Source organism: Neoarthrinium moseri (assembly GCF_022829205.1).
Source record: "Neoarthrinium moseri strain CBS 164.80 chromosome Unknown scaffold78_Wmoseri_CBS_16480, whole genome shotgun sequence".
Taxonomy (NCBI): Eukaryota; Fungi; Ascomycota; class Sordariomycetes; order Amphisphaeriales; family Apiosporaceae; genus Neoarthrinium; species Neoarthrinium moseri.
The window spans coordinates 34,897-53,551 of record NW_026055192.1 but is presented as its reverse complement, the minus strand read 5'-3'; the positions used below and the strand labels follow the sequence as shown (position 1 = coordinate 53,551).

Below are 18,655 nucleotides of genomic sequence, written 5' to 3'. Positions count from 1 at the left end.
TGTATAGGGTAGCAACCGGAAAAATGATACAGAATGGTACAATTACCACATTGTAACCCCGCCATCCACCCGTATGTCCGTCCCTGTGCAGTATCTACTACCTGTTAGAGAATGTTCGGCCCGAAAAGCGTTTCACATACCTGCTCGCATCACTCGCGAGAAAGACGCAAGCGCCTTTAATATCGTCTGGTTCTGCGACACGCCCATTCATGATCTCATCTTTCCAACTCTCCAGCAAATGGGGAAATGGTGCGGTCATTTCTGTCCGTACATAACCTGGGCTAACAGAGTTGACGCGGATGCCATGCTTGTTCATCTCGGCAGCGATCGGGGCAACCATAGCCCGAACAGAGCCCTTTGTGCCACAATATGCTGACGATCTCTGCGAGCGAATGGCCATGTGGCTGGCAATGCTGGCAACCAAGACTATGCTACCATGCTTCGTGCCGTTCTCGATCATGGCCTTCGCACCCAGCTGCGCTGTGAAGAAAACACCTTTGCTGTTGACCGCAAATAACTTTTCGTACTCTTCAATCGTGGTATCGAGAAATTCCACGTTCTTATTGACGCCAGCACATGCCACAACAATGTCTAGCTTGCCGTCGAAATCCTTTTTGACTGCAGCAAAGCCTTCGCTTAGATTTTCATTTGATGTGACATCAATCTTGTAAAACTTGGTCTTCACCCCAAGAGTAGCAGATATCTCATGGTACTCAGCCACTGGATCTATCATATCAAACACTGCAACGTCGGCACCCGCCTCGGCAAGCCCTTGCGCGAACGCGAGGCCGCAGCCACGAGCGCCACCAGTGACCAAGGCGACACGACCCGTGAGGCTGAACTACTCGCATTGGTCAGCCACCGACGCATTCACCATTGGGTAATGAATTCCTTTGAACATACCTTGCTCATTGTGGGTATTGATTTTGTGATTAGAGATAATTGTTGATGCTATGTTAGACGCGATGTGTATTCAGGTTAATATGTATCTATCAAGAGGGCACATCAAATATTCGATAATATTGCCCGCCTTACACACTGGGATTATCGACATGAGTGGAACCATACCATATTGCCGATCAGGTACATGTGGATCTGAGTAGCTTGCTACTACGTCTCCAATCCGGAGGGCCATCTTGTGAGTGGGATCAAGCGCATGGTACGTGTGCCCCCGAAGTTAGCGCAATAGTGACTCGTTCAGCTAGATGGCTCGGAAGTGGCTGGCCAATCATGTTGCATGGATAACGATGACCTACCCTGCCCAAGGGTGGGGGAGGAATGAGGAATAGTGGAGTTATCGGAGGGATGCGCGTTGTTCGGAGGCAAACGCCTATATGTAACACAGGAGTTAACCCCGAAGCGGAGCTCGGCTCCACATGAAGGCATACACGCAGCTGCCAGCTTATACAACCGGCTTGGTTATTTCATTTAGCCACAGGCCACATTGACGGAAGCCATAGTTGTCATCAACTAAATCTCGGTCGACATTCAGACCTTAGTTATCTGAGCTTTCAAAAAGATGGGTAAGAAGAAGGTTCTCGTATGGTAAGTGGCACGCCGAAGTTCTTTCGTACCCAATTCCGGTCAAAAACTAATGAAAGCAGCTACGGTGTGGATATTGATGCGGTTGCTGGCTGGCTGGGATCATATGGGGGTGAAGATAGCACCAGTGACATCAGTCGAGGATTGTGGGCTGGCACCACAGGCACACGCCGCGTTTTAAAATTGTTCGAAAAGTATGGTATCAAGGCATCCTGGTTCATTCCCGGTCATAGTCTGGAAACTTTTCCTGAAGAGTGTGCTATGGTGCGCGATGCTGGCCATGAGATCGGCTTGCATGGTTATAGCCACGAAAACCCTGTGGATATGACCATTGAGCAACAGAAAGACGTCTTGGATAAGACATTCCGCATGCTGACAGAGTTTTGCGGGAAACCACCTCGCGGGAGTGTGGCACCGTGGTGGGAAACCAGCGAAGAGGGAACAGAGCTCATGCTCAAGTACGGAATAGAGTATGATCACTCCATGTCGCATGAGGTGAGTATCTGATTACAATCTTTGATTGGCTTAGAGGAAGTGTACTAAATATTTAGGATTGCCAAATGTATTGGTTGAGAACTGGCGATACCTGGACCAAGATCGACTACACACAAAAGGCCGAGACGTGGATGAAGCCCTTAGTGAAGGGTAAGGAGACAGGTCTGGTGGAGATTCCAGGGAGCTGGTACATTGACGATCTACCGCCAATGATGTTTATGAAGAAATCCGCAAACTCACATGGTTGGGTAAATCCTAGGTGAGTCGCAATCCGAAAGACTGAAGTGTACACTGCTAAACACCCACAAGGGATGTCGAGGACATTTGGCGGGATCATTTCGACTACTTCTATCGTGAATACGACGAGTTTATCTTCCCGATGACTATACACCCGGATGTTTCAGGCAGGCCACACGTGTTGCTCATGCACGAAAGGTGATTAACCACCTCTGTTACGTGTTGTGCTTCTGCATTGCTAACATCTTAACATAGATTAATTGAACACATCAATAAACATGAGGGCGTTGAGTGGGTCACCATGGCAGAGGTTAGTTCTCCCCAGCGCTGAATATACATGCCTGTTCTAATACCATGAAAGATGTGCGACTACTTCAAGAGTAAGAATCCGGCACCTGAAGGTGCTATGATGCCAGCGAGCAGAGAAGAAGTAATGAGGATGTTAGAGGAGACTAAATCGAGGTAGAAAGATTACTTTAATGTTTGACACGAGGAACTGTGGGTGCATTCAGCTTGTTGAACTTGATAAACAATGACAAAATTTCATATAACCCATCTCCCGCATATCAAAGTTTCAACCATGGAATCGTGACAACTCTGACTGGTCTTTGATGTTGCAATCAGAATCAAATGGGGTCAGGCCACATGGGATTAGAGTTCTGGGCAGCATGGCCAATGTTCGATGAATTTGCAGAAATGTCATCGCAAATATCAAGTAGAGAAAGTAGTGACACCAGATTGTCTAGGAAATAACCCTGGACAAATAAATGGAGCGAATTTGGTGGATTCCATATTTGTAATATTTGACTTTGAGATTGTGCTATATTTGCTGACGAAGTATCTTGTCTATAACACTGCCGGCAGCAAGTACCTTCTCTTCTTCCAATTTGCGGCCAACTATCTGAATGCCAACAGGGAGCTGCAAATCGGCCATTTCGGCTTTGTGCGTTTTCCACAAGTCAGAATTCCACAGATCCATTTCACTGCGGGGGGCATGATCCCATTGTGCATTTTCGTCTGAGGGTTTGACTTTGCCCGCCGGGATTACCAGTGCACTATAATCCAAGAGGTTCCATATCTTGGTGTACCCAACCCATTTGCAACCTCCATGCGGGACACTGGTATGTGGCATTGGCGGCATAATGAGAACGTCAGCGATTTTGCCCGTTGTTTGACTCTTGACGTGCTTCCATTTTTCATGATATGCCTGTTGCAGAGCCCATTTCTTCTTGTTCAGTTGCCAGTACTCGTACACGCTCATAGGTTTAGCACGGTTGATCAACTGTTGCACATGGGGTATGGTCGGCTCTCCACCCCGAGCCATGTCGACCTTGATATCTTCGCAGCCATCGGCGGCGTAAAAGGCATCCATGGTCGCAATTATGTCAGAATGTAACGTGGCATCCCACTCTATAATGTCGTGTCCAGCCGCCTTGAGTGCAGCAATTGCAGAAGTCAAGACGCGAGTGACCGGCGGGTGGGGACGTACAACTTGGTCGTCAAACAGCACGCCGATTGTAAGTGGACGAGATCTGATGGAGTCGAAAACTTCTTGACGCCAGGGGATAGGTGCACATCGAGCGTCATATTCCCACGGCTGGGCTTGAATCAGGTGCCGCATGACGAATTCAATCGATGCGAGGCTGCGTGCCATCGGCCCAACCGATGATGGCACATGTTCCTGGCCTTCAGTTGACACGGGTACCCCATGATAAGGGAGCCGCGAGCTCTGGAATCGCAGTTGGTCACCATTAGAGGACGCAGGGCCGAAGAACAGGAAGACTTACACTTGGCTTGAAGCCATAAATTCCCATCATGTGTGATGGTATCCGGATACTTCCACCTATATCGGTCCCCCAACCAACCAAACTGCCATGCAGAGCGAGCAGTGCAGACTCACCCCCTGTAGAGCCCCCTGACGTATATCCTTCGTTCAGGGGGTTAGTAGTCAACCCCCATAACGGGTTAGCGGTCTCGCACCACTACAACAGGTCCTTAGTATTTGTACAATTCGTGCCCATCAGATCTTATCTTACCATGATACTTTGCGGCAAGTTTGTCTTGGCAATGATAACCGCACCCAGTGACTCCAGCATCTTAACTAGCGCACAAGACTCTGTCGCAGGCGAGAAAGTGCGACCGACATAACCTATAGAGCTATCGTAACCAATGACATTGAACTGGTCTTTCAATGTCATTGGCACTCCGTGAAATGGTCTGCCGTGGTAACACGGTCCGGTCAAGCTTTTGTCAAGCGCCTGGCCTTTGCGAATAGCATCCTCAAATAGGATCTCAGTCAAACTGCGCATTGTGAGAAAAGTCGATCAGAATGCAAGGTGGCTTGTGTTACCAATTGGTCTGGCAATATGATCAGTTCGACTGATGGATACGCGTTGGCATCATTAAGTAAACTAACCTTCCGATGAGCAGCAATAGCCCTAAATAGAAGTAAGAAAGTGTCATCTCCATAACATACCCCAACCGCACCTCGAGATGTAAGACTTTACGACATCCTCAACCTTTAACCCACCGAGATTAAGCTTCTCAGCTACAACAGCAACGTCAGCCAAGTCAGTCAAACTGTGCTCGACTTCTTGCATCTGTTTAAAACACCATTAGCTCTACTGAGATTCCCGATCGACAAGGGACATACATGTGAAGCCTCGAAGTGGGCGATGGCCGCGCATTGCGCCTCGCGTTTTCGTGCGACGGTTGTTTCCCAGCTGACCCGCATGTTCAGCTACCCTCTTCAAATGCTTTCTTCCAATGCAAGTCGATAGCGAAGTGTGACTGTGTGTTCCAAACCTTTTGACCCTGTGTCCGCGAACCAGTTCAAATGCCTCATATGTGGACGTGACAGCAGCGATATCGGTCAACCAGCAAACTGTGTACATGTACACAGGCCGATGGCTCCGAATAGCCCCGAATCGACGCAGCGGCGGGACGTGGATCCTAGCCAGGCTAGCCAAGAGTGGGGGAATGGGTTCGCTGGCGAATGGTGCCATTCAAGAGCTCATCGCGACGATAAGTTAGGAGGTAGATAGATTAATGGGGCGTAGCAGTTAGTGACTACGGCGTCTCTAGCACTAATTTAGTCAATATTGGAATACAGTGGATACTCACTCACTTGGAACTTGTAACGGCCGTTGTGGACAAGCCTTGATGTGACTTCAGAGAGCGAACTCAAAACAGCTGTCAGGGCTGCAACGACTTGCCTTAATACGACGATTTCTAGTTCCATTCATTGCCCCTTGTTCATCATTCTCAAGAATGGCACCACACGCAACAGACTCGGACGTAGAAATGAGCCACCAGCCTTCTGAACAACACGAGGAGACAGTTCCCAACCAGGTTGGCGACGAAATGGCTACGCCAGTGAACACAGATGTCTGCATTATCGGTGCTGGACCAGCTGGTCTTATGCTGGCATGTCTCCTGGTCCGATTTGGCATTCGCACCACTGTCTTCGATGAGCGTTCGGACCAAACAACGGTCGGAAGAGCTGATGGCGTACAACCTAAGACGATTGAGACTATGCGCATGCTTGGCATTGGCAATGATCTTATGCGGCTGGGGAAAAAAATATACGACATCTGTATTTGGCGGGGATCCGATTCGGTTTCATTGACCCGCGTCGGGCGCGAAACACACTACCCGGATGGGATTGTCGACATACTAGAGCCATACATCCTTATAGGGCATCAAGGAATGATCGAAAAGGCATTCCTTGATGATCTACATGAACGTGGCGTGGAAGTGGCGAGGTCCTACCAGTTTACGGGCTGTCAGCTGCGTAGTCAAAATAAAACTTCTGTCTTAGTACAGTCGAGTTACGGAACTGCTCGAGAGCCAAGGTCGATCGAAGCGAGCTACCTTGTCGGATGCGACGGAGCCCATTCTTCAGTTCGCAATTTCATCTTGGAAGCCCCCCCGCGTGGCTCCGGAGCAAGCGTTTGGGGCGTTCTGGATGGCGAACTTGATACGAACTTCCCGGATATCTGGAGCAAGACTGTCATCTTCTCGGAACAATACGGCTCGATACTTATCATTCCACGAGAAAGAAACATGACTAGATTTTATATTGAAATCAAGGAGACAGCTTCAGCAAAAGACCTCGGTGAAGCGTTCGTCAAGCAACGAGCTCGAGATATCCTTAAGCCATATCGTCTGGATTGGCGATCAGTGGAGTGGTTTGGGAAGTATCAAGTTGCGCAGAGAGTGGCAGCAAAGTTCACAGACCCGAGCCAACGTCTGTTCATTGCCGGGGATGCAAGCCATGCTCATTCTCCCAAGGCGGCGCAGGGAATGAATACCAGTGTCCATGATACATGGAATCTGGGCTGGAAGCTGAACTTGGCAGCTCGTGGCATTGCGAAGCCAGCGTTGCTTGAAAGTTACGAGCTCGAGAGACAGAAGATAGCGAGAGACCTGATTAATTTTGACTATGAACATGCAAATCAAATCGCTGGGGGGGACGCCGATGCTCTAGCGAAGAACTTCCGACAGAACATTCGATTCATCTCTGGAGTAGGTGCAGATTATGCACCGAACGTTATCAATCAAGGGCATGATGTCGCAACTGGAGCCGCGCAACCAGGTTGCAATGTCCCTCCAGCGAAGGCTACTCGCTACATCGACGCTAACCCCATCGACATACAACTCGATATCCCCGTACTCGGGCAGTTCAGAGTCTATGTCTTCCTCGGGGATATCACTTCCTCCACCGCTCAGGCATTTTTATCGACATTGAGCTGCGCAGTGCTCTCCGAGAACTCGGTTCTGCAGCAGCTGTCCGAGGCTGCTGAACAGTCCTACGAGAAATGCCCGAGGCCCTCTGCCCCAGAAGATGTATATACAAATCCGCGAAGGTACACAAAAATAAGTCAGCTATTTACATATTGTCTGATTAGTAGGTCTACTAAGCGTATCAACTGTATGCAGCAGCTAACTGGCCTTAGCAACAACCCCTAAGTCGGTCTTCGAAATCGGAGAATTACCACCCTTATTTTCCAACAGTGAATGGACGGTATACCTCGATGATGTACCCCATCTTGATACCAAGGGCAAAACTTGCACCGAGAAGTGGCTCGGTAGCGTGGGTACCAGCGAGGCAGTCATCGTTAACGTGCGCCCTGATGGCTACGTCGGCTCACTCGGAAGATGGGACACTCGGGGATTCTCGGGTTCTGTAGCTGCCGAATGGCTTGGAAAGTATTATGGAGAGTTTCTCCAAGTACCCAAGCCTGATCTAGGGACTTTATGAGAAGAACCTTTTAGTGTTGAGCCCCAGAGATAATCATACTAAACGGGTTTACCGCGGGAAGGGAAGTTCTATGGCAAACATTGTTATTGAGATTAATCAAGAACTGACGTTTGGTGAATCGTAATTTGCAATTTCCACCTCCGGCTATGAGATCTAATCTCATCTATGCACAATCCGTGAGGTTCCCTAACCCCGATACATAATAATTTCAATTCCATAGTACATACTTTGGACTTGATACAGGCTCTCAGACTTGTACATAGGAAAGCTGTTGGGATAGCGACTATGGCGGGTGATGCTCGAGACACTGAATGTTAACCTGGTATCTTGGATTTTGAAGTCAAAATTTTCAGGTATCAATTTGACTATGAATTTGTCCTTAAGATACCTCATACTGGGATATCAGCCGCATAGGAATGAGGGCCCTCAATACTAGAACCCCTGAGTGGATGATGCCCCACCGCACCTTGCTAAGAACATCAGCCATTACCCACACAAGACCTCCTGTGGTTTGCCTGGCCAAGCTTGTATACGATGTATACGACTTGACGTGAACCATATTTAACAACAGCTCCTGCATTTCTTTCCGAGCATCCCATACCATTTCACTATCTTCACTCTCGATGCTCGCAGGGGTGGCAGGCCGCGCGTGATGAAATGCCCACAAGGTAAGAGTTGACAGGTACAAGCACCATGGAACATGGAAAAGTCCCATGCTATCAAAATCATCGAGGTTATTCGACGCTTCATGCAGAGCACTTGCAGCATGAAAGGCAGCTTTCGTGGCACTCATTGGCGTTCTTGCACTAACACCGGATGACCCGTCTCTTGAATCAGGCTCCACCATGTCATTTCCACTAGCCCAGCGCTTGACAGTCCGCTCTGAGCGCACATAGTCATTACGATAAACTGGTCGGCCAAGAATGTGTCTCGCTCCAGCATAAATCTGCACGTCCAGGAAGGACGAGTTCAAGTGGATCTGAGAGGCGTGGTACACTGCCAGATACGCCGTGGCAAAGGTGGAAAACTGTTGGCGTCTTGTACTCCAGTCTATCTCGGACTCCGTAGAACCTTGTTGCTGCATTCGTCGTTGCTTGATCACGATTTCCGAGCAATACGCATCGAAATCCGTTTTCCACAAATCATACGCATCGCCCAGGCGGTGCCTCCAGTTGACACCGTCCACAAAGCTAGCAGCCCCAAGGGCCGTCTGGTCTCGCCGTTCCATGTCCCAAGAGATTGACATTAGGCCATGGAGTAGAAGGATGCGGGATAACGCATTGAAGTTACGCGGTCGTGCGTTGTTGGGTTCGATTAGGTACGTCTTCAAAGCAGCTAAGAACGAAAGTTCTGGCTGTTTCTCGGAAGTCATTCTGCGTTCCCAGTCTGACTCGTCCTCAGCCTCCCAGAGCGCCTGTCCACACGGCATCGATAGGCGCAGCTCGAATGCAGACATGCAAAGGCTCTGGCAGAAAAGAACAGCATGCTGCGTATCCCACATGAAGCAGAGGAAGGCCAGACGTTTCTTTTCTTCAGACTTGGCCCATTGGCGCCACGCATTTCCAAGATCGTTCTTGTCTGAGTTTCCATCTGAAATGGATGCCGACTGAATAGATTGGCAATCCGACCGGCGAATGAGGTTAATAAGTAATCCGTGGAACAGATGACTCATATCATGCTGCTTCTGTCCCGCCCGCGATTTACCAAAACACTCTACAAGGAGGATTGTTTGTAAGACCCAGAGCTCAGGTTTGGGGCTGAATCCCGCGTGCGCAAATATTTGAGGTCGAATAACATCGTGAATGCAGACTGCAAGTTGGTGAGCCTCGCGACTCGAGTATGTAGCTCCCAGTAAGAGTATTGCCAGTACCAGGAGAGGCTCTGTTCGGCTGGGTTCAAAGGTTGCCGAGTGGATCAGGGGATACGCCGTATTAAATCTCGTGAAGAAAAGGTCGAGATAGTCCTGGAGGCAAGAGAGGGATAAGAGAGGGTCCTCCCAGGCTCTCAGCTGTCCAGTTGGTAAGACAGGCTGAACCGCCTCGACAGCCTCTAATATGTGTCCTCGAACCTCGTCAGATATTGTTGGAAAACGTGGGACAGATTTCAGCGTAGACAGTGGTCTCTCTAGATCGTAGCCTGCAGGCACCTGCACCGGGAGGCAAAAAGCCACCGGCTCGTCTGGTTGTGTGCTTGTAATATCCCCCGCGGGTGCTGGATTTAAGTGTACACAAGGTCTTGATGAATGCCGCCTCTGTTGCGGCGTTACTGAAGGGGTGATAGGGACTGGCTCGTGAGACACGTTGTCTTCCGGTCCTTGTGCCGAAGTTATTGCAGCTGCACTCTGTGGACTGACTTGGGTATCCATTGGTTCTGCTAAGCCGCTGTGCAATCCAAAGCCAGCTCCGGCAGTGCTACTGATCGCTTGCGATTCTGTTATGACGCCTATCAAACTGCTTTGATCAAATAGCCAATTGTAATTCGCCGCTGTCGTATATGGCATATTAAATGAGCTGGCAGTATCGGGCTGAAAGAAGTCATCGTAGAGTTGACTGGATTGTTGAGATGACGATGCAGACGCTGGTGGAGGAAATAGCCCTGGATCTAGGAAGAAGCTATCATCGGGGTTGATATTCAGAGTCGGATCTAAAGACTCCGCTCCAGTAAATGACCATGAACTCCCATCCAGTGGCATGTAGGAACTTGCATACTGGTCGTCCTGAAAATCTTGATGTGGTGCAAGATCGGAGTGATCTTCGGACGTGGGAGGTGAAATTGGATGGTCCACGTGGATATTACCATGAGGACCAGATTCCTCGCTTTCCGAACGACCTTGGTCTGACGGCGGTTTTGGAGACCGACAGTCTTCTGACAGGTCTACTAATGGCCGATTTTGCACCACACTGCCATCAGGGGCTTTCCAGAGACGTTTGCGAGTATTGAGAACTCCGTGGCCTGCTCCTCCGGCTTCCTCGTCTCGTTGACGATGTCGGTTCAAATGTCGCTCTACGCCGCGTCAATCAGCCATATGTCCTGTCCAACGTTTCTGTTCAGCTCAATGCGGCTCCCGGGCCGGTGGCTTACCGAGTAGGTCCGGTCGCTTGAAGTGGGCACGGCACCGGGGGCAGGTGGCACTGCCGGGGGTATGGTTCAGAGAGTGCCTCTGAAGATGCTCGGCCCGTGTGAACCGTTTTTCACAACCCGAAAAACTGCATACAAAACCTTTGGACACGGTACTACTGCCACCACTGGCGGCAGCAACCTTGCGCTGTCGTCTTTCCATTTCTCGTTATACCAAACTGTGATCTGTGCGTTATTCCTGATGGCTTCAGACTCTTCCGCTCACTGAGTGGACACCTCCACTTCTGGGAGAAGAACACTTCTGAGCAGTCGAAATCAAGGCTTGATAATCACCATCTACCAGCCAGCAAGTAGGAGTGGTGAAGACAAAAATGGGGAGCCGTCCCGGGCAATTAATGTGCAATAGGCCTTAGTCTCTTTGCTAGTACTTGATGGAGCGCCTAGGGGTCTGTTATCGCCGCTAGCATGTCCGGTTGTCGCAATCAATTCAACCCCAGCTTATCTGTGGGGATGTCTAGCTCACTCGTGTGTACGTGCAGCATGTACCTACGGGAGGCGCTGAAGGCTGCCTGAGAACTCCCATCCCCCCACTCTTGATGGACTGATGGGCGCCCACGGTGCTCCCCTCAAGGTCATGCACCCCACTTCTCCTCCCGACGGTAGTTGTAAAGTCTTACGTCTGGGCGCTGGGCGGCACTCATCGGGCGGCGACCTGCACTGGCGTTAAGCCTGGTGCCTTTTACCTCTGGGTGGAGAAGATAACAGTACCTGCTTGGAGATCGGGTAGTTTCCTGTTCTGATAGCGCTAGTCCCATTATACCCGGTTCGTGATTCGGTCTGCATCGGACCCGAGTCTCTTAGGATGGGGCGCATACTGTCTCGATTGCATTCATTGACGTAGCCTCTGTTGGCTATTGGGTCCGGCTGCATTGTAAAAGCTGATGTGGATCGTCATAGAGGTTCATCGCAGAGGAACACCATTGTTCAACTAGCCGGTTGGTAACAATTCCAAGGTTCACTTAGACAGGCACCCAAGGCTTGGTCTACAGCAATGGACGATTTCAAGTATACTGTCCAAGAGAAGATCTCAAGAGATCCTTCCAACACTCTCGATGTGAGTGCAGCACTGTCACTTTATTCTGAACCGTAAGGAACTGATAGGCCTCAGGTTATCATCGTCGGCGCTGGTTTAGGTGGGCTCGGTGCAGCCATTTCGGTCTTACTCGCTGGCCATAATGTTACTGTCCTAGAGTCAGCGTCGGAAATTGGTGAGGTGGGAGCTGGTATTCAGATACTGCCAAACGCAGCACGCGTGCTGTTCTCCTGGGGTCTTAAAGACGCCCTGGAAAAGTTCGCAACGAAACCCAAAAAGTGTAACTTCATCGGCTGGAGGGGGAACAAGCTGTCCGAGATGGACTATCACGCCTACACGCAAGCTAGCTCATCGCCCTTCTGGGACTTTCACCGCGCCAACCTGCACAAGTGTCTGGTCGACCGGACCTTGGAACTTGGCGGCAAGATTATGACAAAGGCTAGGGTCGAAGCTCTGAAAGTTGCACAGGATCAGTTGAGCGCCACTGTGACACTGCAAGATGGACAAAAACTGACTGCCGACTTGGTCGTTGGAGCGGATGGGATAAACTCCAAGCTGAGGGAAATCTTCTTGGGCCATCCTGACCCACCAGTACTGACCGGTGACTTGGCTTATCGGATCATTCTGGACGCGGACGAGATGCGCAAAGATCCTGAATTGAGAAATTTTGTTGACGAGCCCCAAGTCAATTATTGGCTCGGCCCAGACGCACACGCCGTCAACTACGTACTCAAAGGCGGAAAGCTATTCAATATGGTTCTCCTTGTGCCAGACGACATACCAGAAGGCAGCAACACAGCCGAAGGAGACGTTGAGGAGATGAGAGCTTACTTCAAAGACTGGGACCCAAGAATTGGCAAACTACTGTCAATGTGCGACTCAGTTTTGAAATGGCGCCTTTGCATCCGACCGGGCCTCGAACCAACCTGGTCAGATCCGTCAGGGGCGTTTACCCTACTAGGGGACGCTGTGCACGCGACATTACCATATCTCGCAAGTGGTGCAGGGATGGCACTCGAGGACGGCAGCATTCTTGGTCTTTGCCTTGCACGAATCGCCGACAAGAGCTCTGCTTCGAAGGCCCAGGCACTTCGTGTATACGAGGCTTGTCGCCGTGAACGTACAGAGAAGGTCGTCAAGCAGGGTACTTATAACCAGTGGATTTATCATCTCCACGACGGCGACGAACAGCAAAAGCGGGACCAGAGACTCAAGGAGTTCGAGCAATGGGAACTTGACTGGATGAGCCAACCTGTCTTCACGGTGCCTGAGTCATCTGAAACTGGCCCGGACCCACTGCCGTGGAGGTGCAATGGGGTTGGACGATGGCTGCTCACATATGACACAAACAAAGATGTTGCTGCAAGGTGGGTTAGTTGATGCTGCAGCTCCATTGGCATATGAGTTTGATATACAGTTTGCGGCGGGATCTCGCCCGAATATTTTCATCTCCTCAGCGAGACGCCCTGAACTATTGTCTCGTTACGTGACGGCTCAATTCCATGTTAACATTGTGAACGCGAACAACCATGATATATAGCGCATGCTAGCTAAATTGAAAGGTACGCAAAAAAGCGTTACCTTTCTTCTACGTTGAATTGGAGTGAAGATTACATGTAAAGTACTCTATACCCTCGGCGCACATGCCTAGGTATACACCTTGGTCTTGCTTTTATGTAGCGCCCACAAGGTCGATACTCCATCAATCACTGAGTTTGTGGCGGAAAAGTTGATGCCGAGGCCGACAGTGCGTAATTAGAATGCTCTGAAATATATGACAAGGAAATCGGCATTCAGACTGTGTTTCCTTAGCTCCAGCATGGTGGGTGTGATAAATACGCTGAAACGTCAACTGCACATCCAATAAGCCCGTTTTAAGCATACCATCAGGACCGCACGTACTTCCCATTCCGCTTAATACAGATTACAAAAAACCTATTCGATTACCCTCATGTGCTCAGTCAATACGTCTGACAGCTTCGCCCTAGCTCCACGCGACTTTCGGAAGACTGGCTTCGGAGTAACCTTGGAAGTCGAAGCCATCCCTGAATTTGCTCCGTCGTGTGCGGATGTACCCAGATCGGAATGTGAAAGAATGATGTTTATTAGTCAGTGGTCTCGCTCTTTGCTATATCCCGCTCTAGTTCTATTTGTTATGGCGTTCTAAGCGGACACTTCTTGCTCGAATACGGGATAATCTATATATCCTTTCTCGGGAGGGCTTGCTCCGTAAAACGTGGTTCTGTCATATTTGTTGAGATCCCAACCATTTCTTAATCTCTCGACCAAGTCCGGGTTCGATATGAACCATCGTCCCATGACGACACCATCCGCCAAATCCGCTTCAAGCTTGGCTGCCGAGTTGTCTCGGTTGAAATTTCCCGCCGCAAGAAACTTGATTCCTGCCGGCTCAAGTATCTTGCGGAAGGGTGTCAATGAATTCATAGGGATCTTCTTCGCCTTTCCCTCTTCCGAGGTTGTGTACTCCGACAGAGCACTCAGTTTTTCCTCCTCGCTAAGATTCTCATCGAATCTAGGTTCAACCCTGTAGTCTTTGTTAGTCCGAGCGAGGAGGTACCGTGCTTGAAGGCTCACATGTGAACGTAACACGGGCGCTGGGATTCTGGCAGGCCGGCGATCTGCCCGCAGAGGTAAGACCAATGGGCATTGGGATCGCTGTCCTTTGTATCCTGGAAATAATTGAACGGGGAGAGTCGGATGCCAGTGCGGCTGGAACCGACTGCGTCACATACAGCTCGAATCACTTCCAGAGTAAATCGGCACCGATTCTCCACCGATCCACCGTATTGATCCGTGCGGGTATTGATGTTGTCATGCAGAAATTGCTCCAGGAGGTATCCATTTGCGCCTAAGACATCAACATCGAGAGTTCCAGACTGAAAACGCTAAAGATACTTACTGTGAATCTCCACCCCATCGAACCCAGCTTCAACAGCGCGCTTTGCAGCGGCAGCAAACTCCGCTGTCGTTTGAGCAATCTCGTCTACCGTCATTGGACGTGGTGGGTTTGCTGCGCAGTCCATGCCATCCAAGTACGTCCCACTCATGGGAATCGAACTTGAACTCAGAGGCGTTTGCCCTCCAAGCAGGCCAGGGCCCGATGCTCTGCCAGTGTGCCAAATCTGACAGAAGATGTAGCCGCCTTTGGCATGGACAGCGTCTGTGACCTTTCTCCACCCAGCGATCTGCGACGCTGTGAAGATACCAGGCACACCAGGGTAAGCCGATGCATTGAGGCAGATATCGGTGGCCTCAGTGAGCTGAAGTCCACCTTGAGTAGCACGCTGGGAGTAATACTCGACAGCCCTGTCTGCTGGAACATGAACACCGCGGCTCTCCTTCTCCGCCCTCATGCGAGTCAACGGCGCCTTTCGACCGAGTGAGCCAAAACAGTCGTACCAATCAGAAAGGGGTCTTTTACCTGAATGATTCGGTGGGCGAGGGTGCATGAACCCAGTCGGAGAGGAGTGAATAGTTTTGTGGCTTTGAGGGGCGCAAAGGCCGGTGGAGGGGTGGTGGCGGCGGGCATAGTGTAGACGGCTCAACTGTGCATTATACAAGGACCTGTTCTACTAAACTCACAGTCGACTACGATGTTCGTATATGTAACTGTTGTCAACTGAGTATCGCAGTCGCTTTTCTGAATTCTCCACAATCACACTAGATTGAAGTGGTGTCCACTGATTCAGACAAAAGTGGGAGTGGGACAGGGGCTCACTGGTGGGTTGGTGGGTAAGTGGGGGTGGGACGTTTGCCATCTTGCATAGCAATTGTATCCGGACCTAGTCCGTCAAACATACTATGTAGTGTAGCGGAGACTCTGATAAGCTAAGAACACGGCCGAATCGATCAGCAAAACCCTCAGGTTCTTTCGCGCAGCAGCACTATCCATGCTCCAGAAGGGGACAACGTGTAGACTAGCTTTAGCCGCCCCTTGCCGTACCTCTTGTTGGTCGGCTGTCCGATGCAGATGAACCTGTAGCGTGCCTCTGGAAGTGGATTCGTGAGAAAGTGTCTGTGTACGGAGTAGTTACCTGCAAGACTCGCGCAACTCTGCATGAAATCTCGCATGACCATAATTGGTCCAATTTGGCCCGTGCACATCTATCGAGGCCAAGGGGGAGACTATACTCATGCTGTTTTGGGTACTGTCAAGACTGTGATACTCTGACTGTTGTATTCTGCTTGGCGCTATGAAGGAATGATAAACCAAGAGCGCAACGCGTATTATGCTCAAACGAATCTTATTACCCATCATATTTACCCATGCTGCTGGTTACTAAATCTTCCTCGCTTTCAAAAAGACCATGCTGGGTTTTTGGAACGTCATCTTCCAGTATGCTCGCACACTCGACGTCATCAAGCGCTGTTGTGCGAATCAACGCTCTACTTGGTTTCAAGGGTGAGTCTAGGTTTTCTTTCCATACGCCAGTGGAAGGTCTCATTGGGAGGGGCGCCAAAGAAAACGACAATCTCTTTCCGTTCGCGAACACTGCGCCGCTGTATCGATTGGTCGATGCTGTGTTACGCTGTTGAGCTGCCCTCGAATTTCTTCTCGAGTGTTGTGCAGTGGACGAGAGAGAGGAAGCAATTGTCGATAGCGAGATAACCACTAACGGGCGTAGAGCGGGAATGGAACCGCAGACTACAACACACAATAACTCAATCAAACTCCAGGTGAAGACATCCACATTGAAGTCTATACCTCCATGATTAGCTATTCTGATTGGAAGGGGTGCCGGGCGACTATACTCACAAGTGCTGTCGAATGCTGATGCACCGGCGACGATGAACCTGATACGAACTAGGCTGGCTACGATGCCACTGTCAGAGACCAAGTTAGCTAAGGCAAAACCCGGCGCAACCAATATATGTAGACTTACAGCGAAGCAACTGCTAGCATCAGGACAATCCCTAGTCGTTTCTTGCGACTAACCTGCAGTTTGCGGAGCGCAGGAATGGGAAGAAACATCAGGACTACATCGGATACAATGTTGAGAACGCCGCCGGCTGAGAATGCCGCAGTGGCATTGAAGCACTTCGCTCCCTGTATCGACGGGTCCCACAAAGCTGCAACTGGCCAGCACTGGAAGGAGATTATGAGAACGTAAACTCCTTCGACGAGGAACGTAAGTAAAATCAAGATTTTAATCGTACGCATAAACCAAGGGGCGCCGGTGCCAGTATTGAATACCCTTTGGTATAATAACAAAATTGCTACCTTTCCCGTGCATTGGATGATCACGTAGAATATCTTTGAAGCGTAGAACAACTGAGATAAGGTGGTTAGAATCGGATTCATGGGTTTCATCGCAGACTCATTACCTGACGGATTATGACGATATCTGCCAAATTCAGGTCCCAATAATGCCTTCCTATTCCCTTCCTGGCACTGAAAATTTGCATGGACGACATAGCGAGAAGCATTGCCTAACCCAAGTGGTTGTTAGAGACATAAGAACCATTGTGAGGATCAAGCCACCCACAAGTGTGACTAGAGACATGTAGTCATCTGCCCACAGCCTTTTCGTAACTTTCAGCCTCGTGGCACATCGAGCAAACACGATAGGTATGGACAAGGCGATGGTAATAATACCACTTATGATTGCTACATCCGTTCTCGACTCTTTTGGGAATGCTTCGCACATATTGCTCTCATGTTTGAATGCACCTTGCCTTGTGTGTCAACGTTTGTATCTGCCGGATGGAAGGCATTGCCTCTTACTTGACTGATCGAGGATTGCTTCACAATTGAGCTGCACGCAAGTGCTGAATTTGGACTGCAGCGGTATGTTCGTGCACAGGCAGTCCGCTTGTCGACTGTCGTCTGTCAAGGAACAGTTGCCCTCCAACAGCGTGTCGAAGATGCATGGAAACTGTGAATCCGTCAGAGTCGGAAATCTGAAAAGCACCAGAGTTCTTTTAGATAGACTTACCGCGCACTCGGGCATCGACTCCACGAATGCAGTCACGTTCAGGGACGAGGTTTGCGCAACGACAAGCATCTCGCTAGCCATGGCCATGACGGCCATGACGAACATCAGCCACGCAGACACCTTTGCTTGCAACATGGCGTTTGCCAAAATCACAGAAGGCGTCATGAGATGCCAATGGGCTGCAAAATGGACTGGTTATAATGGCGTTCACGCATTCGGACACTGTTCCCCATTTGGGCCGCAACCTTGAACCCAAGACCTTCCACATGGGTGATGCGATCTTCTTGTCGCAGCAGTGTCACAGAGTCTCACATGACAGTCGCTGGCGACAGCACCCAACTCGGTTGGTTATCCGATTATATGCATTGAAAGTCCTGGCATATCGGTCAATTGAGCACGCCTAGGGTTGCATATGTCCCGGAGAGAATGATAAGGAGATTCAATTGACATAAAGCGATCAGGCGCAGTGGCGCAGCTTGGCTTCACAACAATAAGAGTAGCGCGGCTAACAGAAAACTTGTTAGTACTTAAGGAGTCATTCTGCGTACGCCTTATTGGTACCTATGGCTTGAGAACAGACCGTATACATCAATGCAAGGCGCTGCATGAGGCACAGAGTGTTGCTACTCGCATGATATCTGGCAGCTTCTAAGTAATCGGACTTTGATTCGGTATCCAGTGGCAGGGAAAGCGCGCAGAGCCAGAGAGGCAGGTGTTTCCTCGCTCTAGCAAATCAGCGAATAGGATCTAGCACACCATTAGTTGTGCTGGCACATGAAAACCAGGGGCGACGCGGTTGCAGATTTGGAGAAACATCAGCGGTATCAGAGAGCGGTCGAGATCGGGCGGCGCACGGTCTCAAACGGGACACACCCGCGCTGTTTATGTACCACCACACACTCTCAGTGAGGCATCAGCCAGATTCATCGGTAGACATCGGCAGTAGTACTTGACCACCCATGAATCCCCTGTCTGCTTCTGTGTGGGTGT

General features: G+C 50.0%; 8 protein-coding genes across 8 annotated transcripts; 3 read left to right on the top strand and 5 right to left on the bottom strand.

Moving 5' to 3' along the window:
- Positions 1-42: 42 nt before the first annotated feature.
- Positions 43-912, bottom strand: JN550_012020 (uncharacterized protein; the record flags this gene model as incomplete). Its single annotated transcript, XM_049310450.1, has 3 exons — positions 43-94; positions 141-841; positions 904-912. 3 exons carry the CDS (start codon positions 910-912, stop codon positions 43-45), a joined length of 762 nt encoding a protein of 253 aa, XP_049165979.1.
- A 607-nt stretch (positions 913-1,519) lies between these two features.
- Positions 1,520-2,740, top strand: JN550_012019 (uncharacterized protein; the record flags this gene model as incomplete). The annotated part of the gene is made up of 6 exons (XM_049310449.1): positions 1,520-1,545; positions 1,605-2,037; positions 2,094-2,296; positions 2,347-2,472; positions 2,530-2,584; positions 2,636-2,740. 6 exons carry the CDS (start codon positions 1,520-1,522, stop codon positions 2,738-2,740), a joined length of 948 nt encoding a protein of 315 aa, XP_049165978.1.
- Positions 2,741-3,094: 354 nt separating this feature from the next.
- JN550_012018 (uncharacterized protein) lies at positions 3,095-5,008 on the bottom strand (the record flags this gene model as incomplete). Its single annotated transcript, XM_049310448.1, has 7 exons — positions 3,095-4,003; positions 4,062-4,256; positions 4,311-4,575; positions 4,625-4,632; positions 4,691-4,712; positions 4,762-4,874; positions 4,928-5,008. 7 exons carry the CDS (start codon positions 5,006-5,008, stop codon positions 3,095-3,097), a joined length of 1,593 nt encoding a protein of 530 aa, XP_049165977.1.
- A 536-nt stretch (positions 5,009-5,544) lies between these two features.
- JN550_012017 (uncharacterized protein) lies at positions 5,545-7,537 on the top strand (the record flags this gene model as incomplete). Its single annotated transcript, XM_049310447.1, has 2 exons — positions 5,545-7,142; positions 7,291-7,537. The coding sequence occupies 2 exons, from the start codon at positions 5,545-5,547 to the stop codon at positions 7,535-7,537; spliced, it is 1,845 nt and encodes a 614-aa protein (XP_049165976.1).
- Positions 7,538-7,916: 379 nt separating this feature from the next.
- Positions 7,917-10,817, bottom strand: JN550_012016 (uncharacterized protein; the record flags this gene model as incomplete). Its single annotated transcript, XM_049310445.1, has 2 exons — positions 7,917-10,540; positions 10,619-10,817. The coding sequence occupies 2 exons, from the start codon at positions 10,815-10,817 to the stop codon at positions 7,917-7,919; spliced, it is 2,823 nt and encodes a 940-aa protein (XP_049165975.1).
- An 849-nt stretch (positions 10,818-11,666) lies between these two features.
- JN550_012015 (uncharacterized protein) lies at positions 11,667-13,088 on the top strand (the record flags this gene model as incomplete). Its single annotated transcript, XM_049310444.1, has 2 exons — positions 11,667-11,729; positions 11,784-13,088. 2 exons carry the CDS (start codon positions 11,667-11,669, stop codon positions 13,086-13,088), a joined length of 1,368 nt encoding a protein of 455 aa, XP_049165974.1.
- A 783-nt stretch (positions 13,089-13,871) lies between these two features.
- On the bottom strand, positions 13,872-15,258 carry JN550_012014 (uncharacterized protein; the record flags this gene model as incomplete). Its single annotated transcript, XM_049310443.1, has 4 exons — positions 13,872-14,253; positions 14,304-14,577; positions 14,629-15,097; positions 15,151-15,258. The coding sequence occupies 4 exons, from the start codon at positions 15,256-15,258 to the stop codon at positions 13,872-13,874; spliced, it is 1,233 nt and encodes a 410-aa protein (XP_049165973.1).
- Positions 15,259-16,115: 857 nt separating this feature from the next.
- Positions 16,116-17,800, bottom strand: JN550_012013 (uncharacterized protein; the record flags this gene model as incomplete). The annotated part of the gene is made up of 8 exons (XM_049310442.1): positions 16,116-16,248; positions 16,347-16,428; positions 16,486-16,553; positions 16,613-17,001; positions 17,055-17,159; positions 17,216-17,400; positions 17,455-17,605; positions 17,666-17,800. 8 exons carry the CDS (start codon positions 17,798-17,800, stop codon positions 16,116-16,118), a joined length of 1,248 nt encoding a protein of 415 aa, XP_049165972.1.
- Between the last annotated feature and the right edge of the window lie 855 nt (positions 17,801-18,655).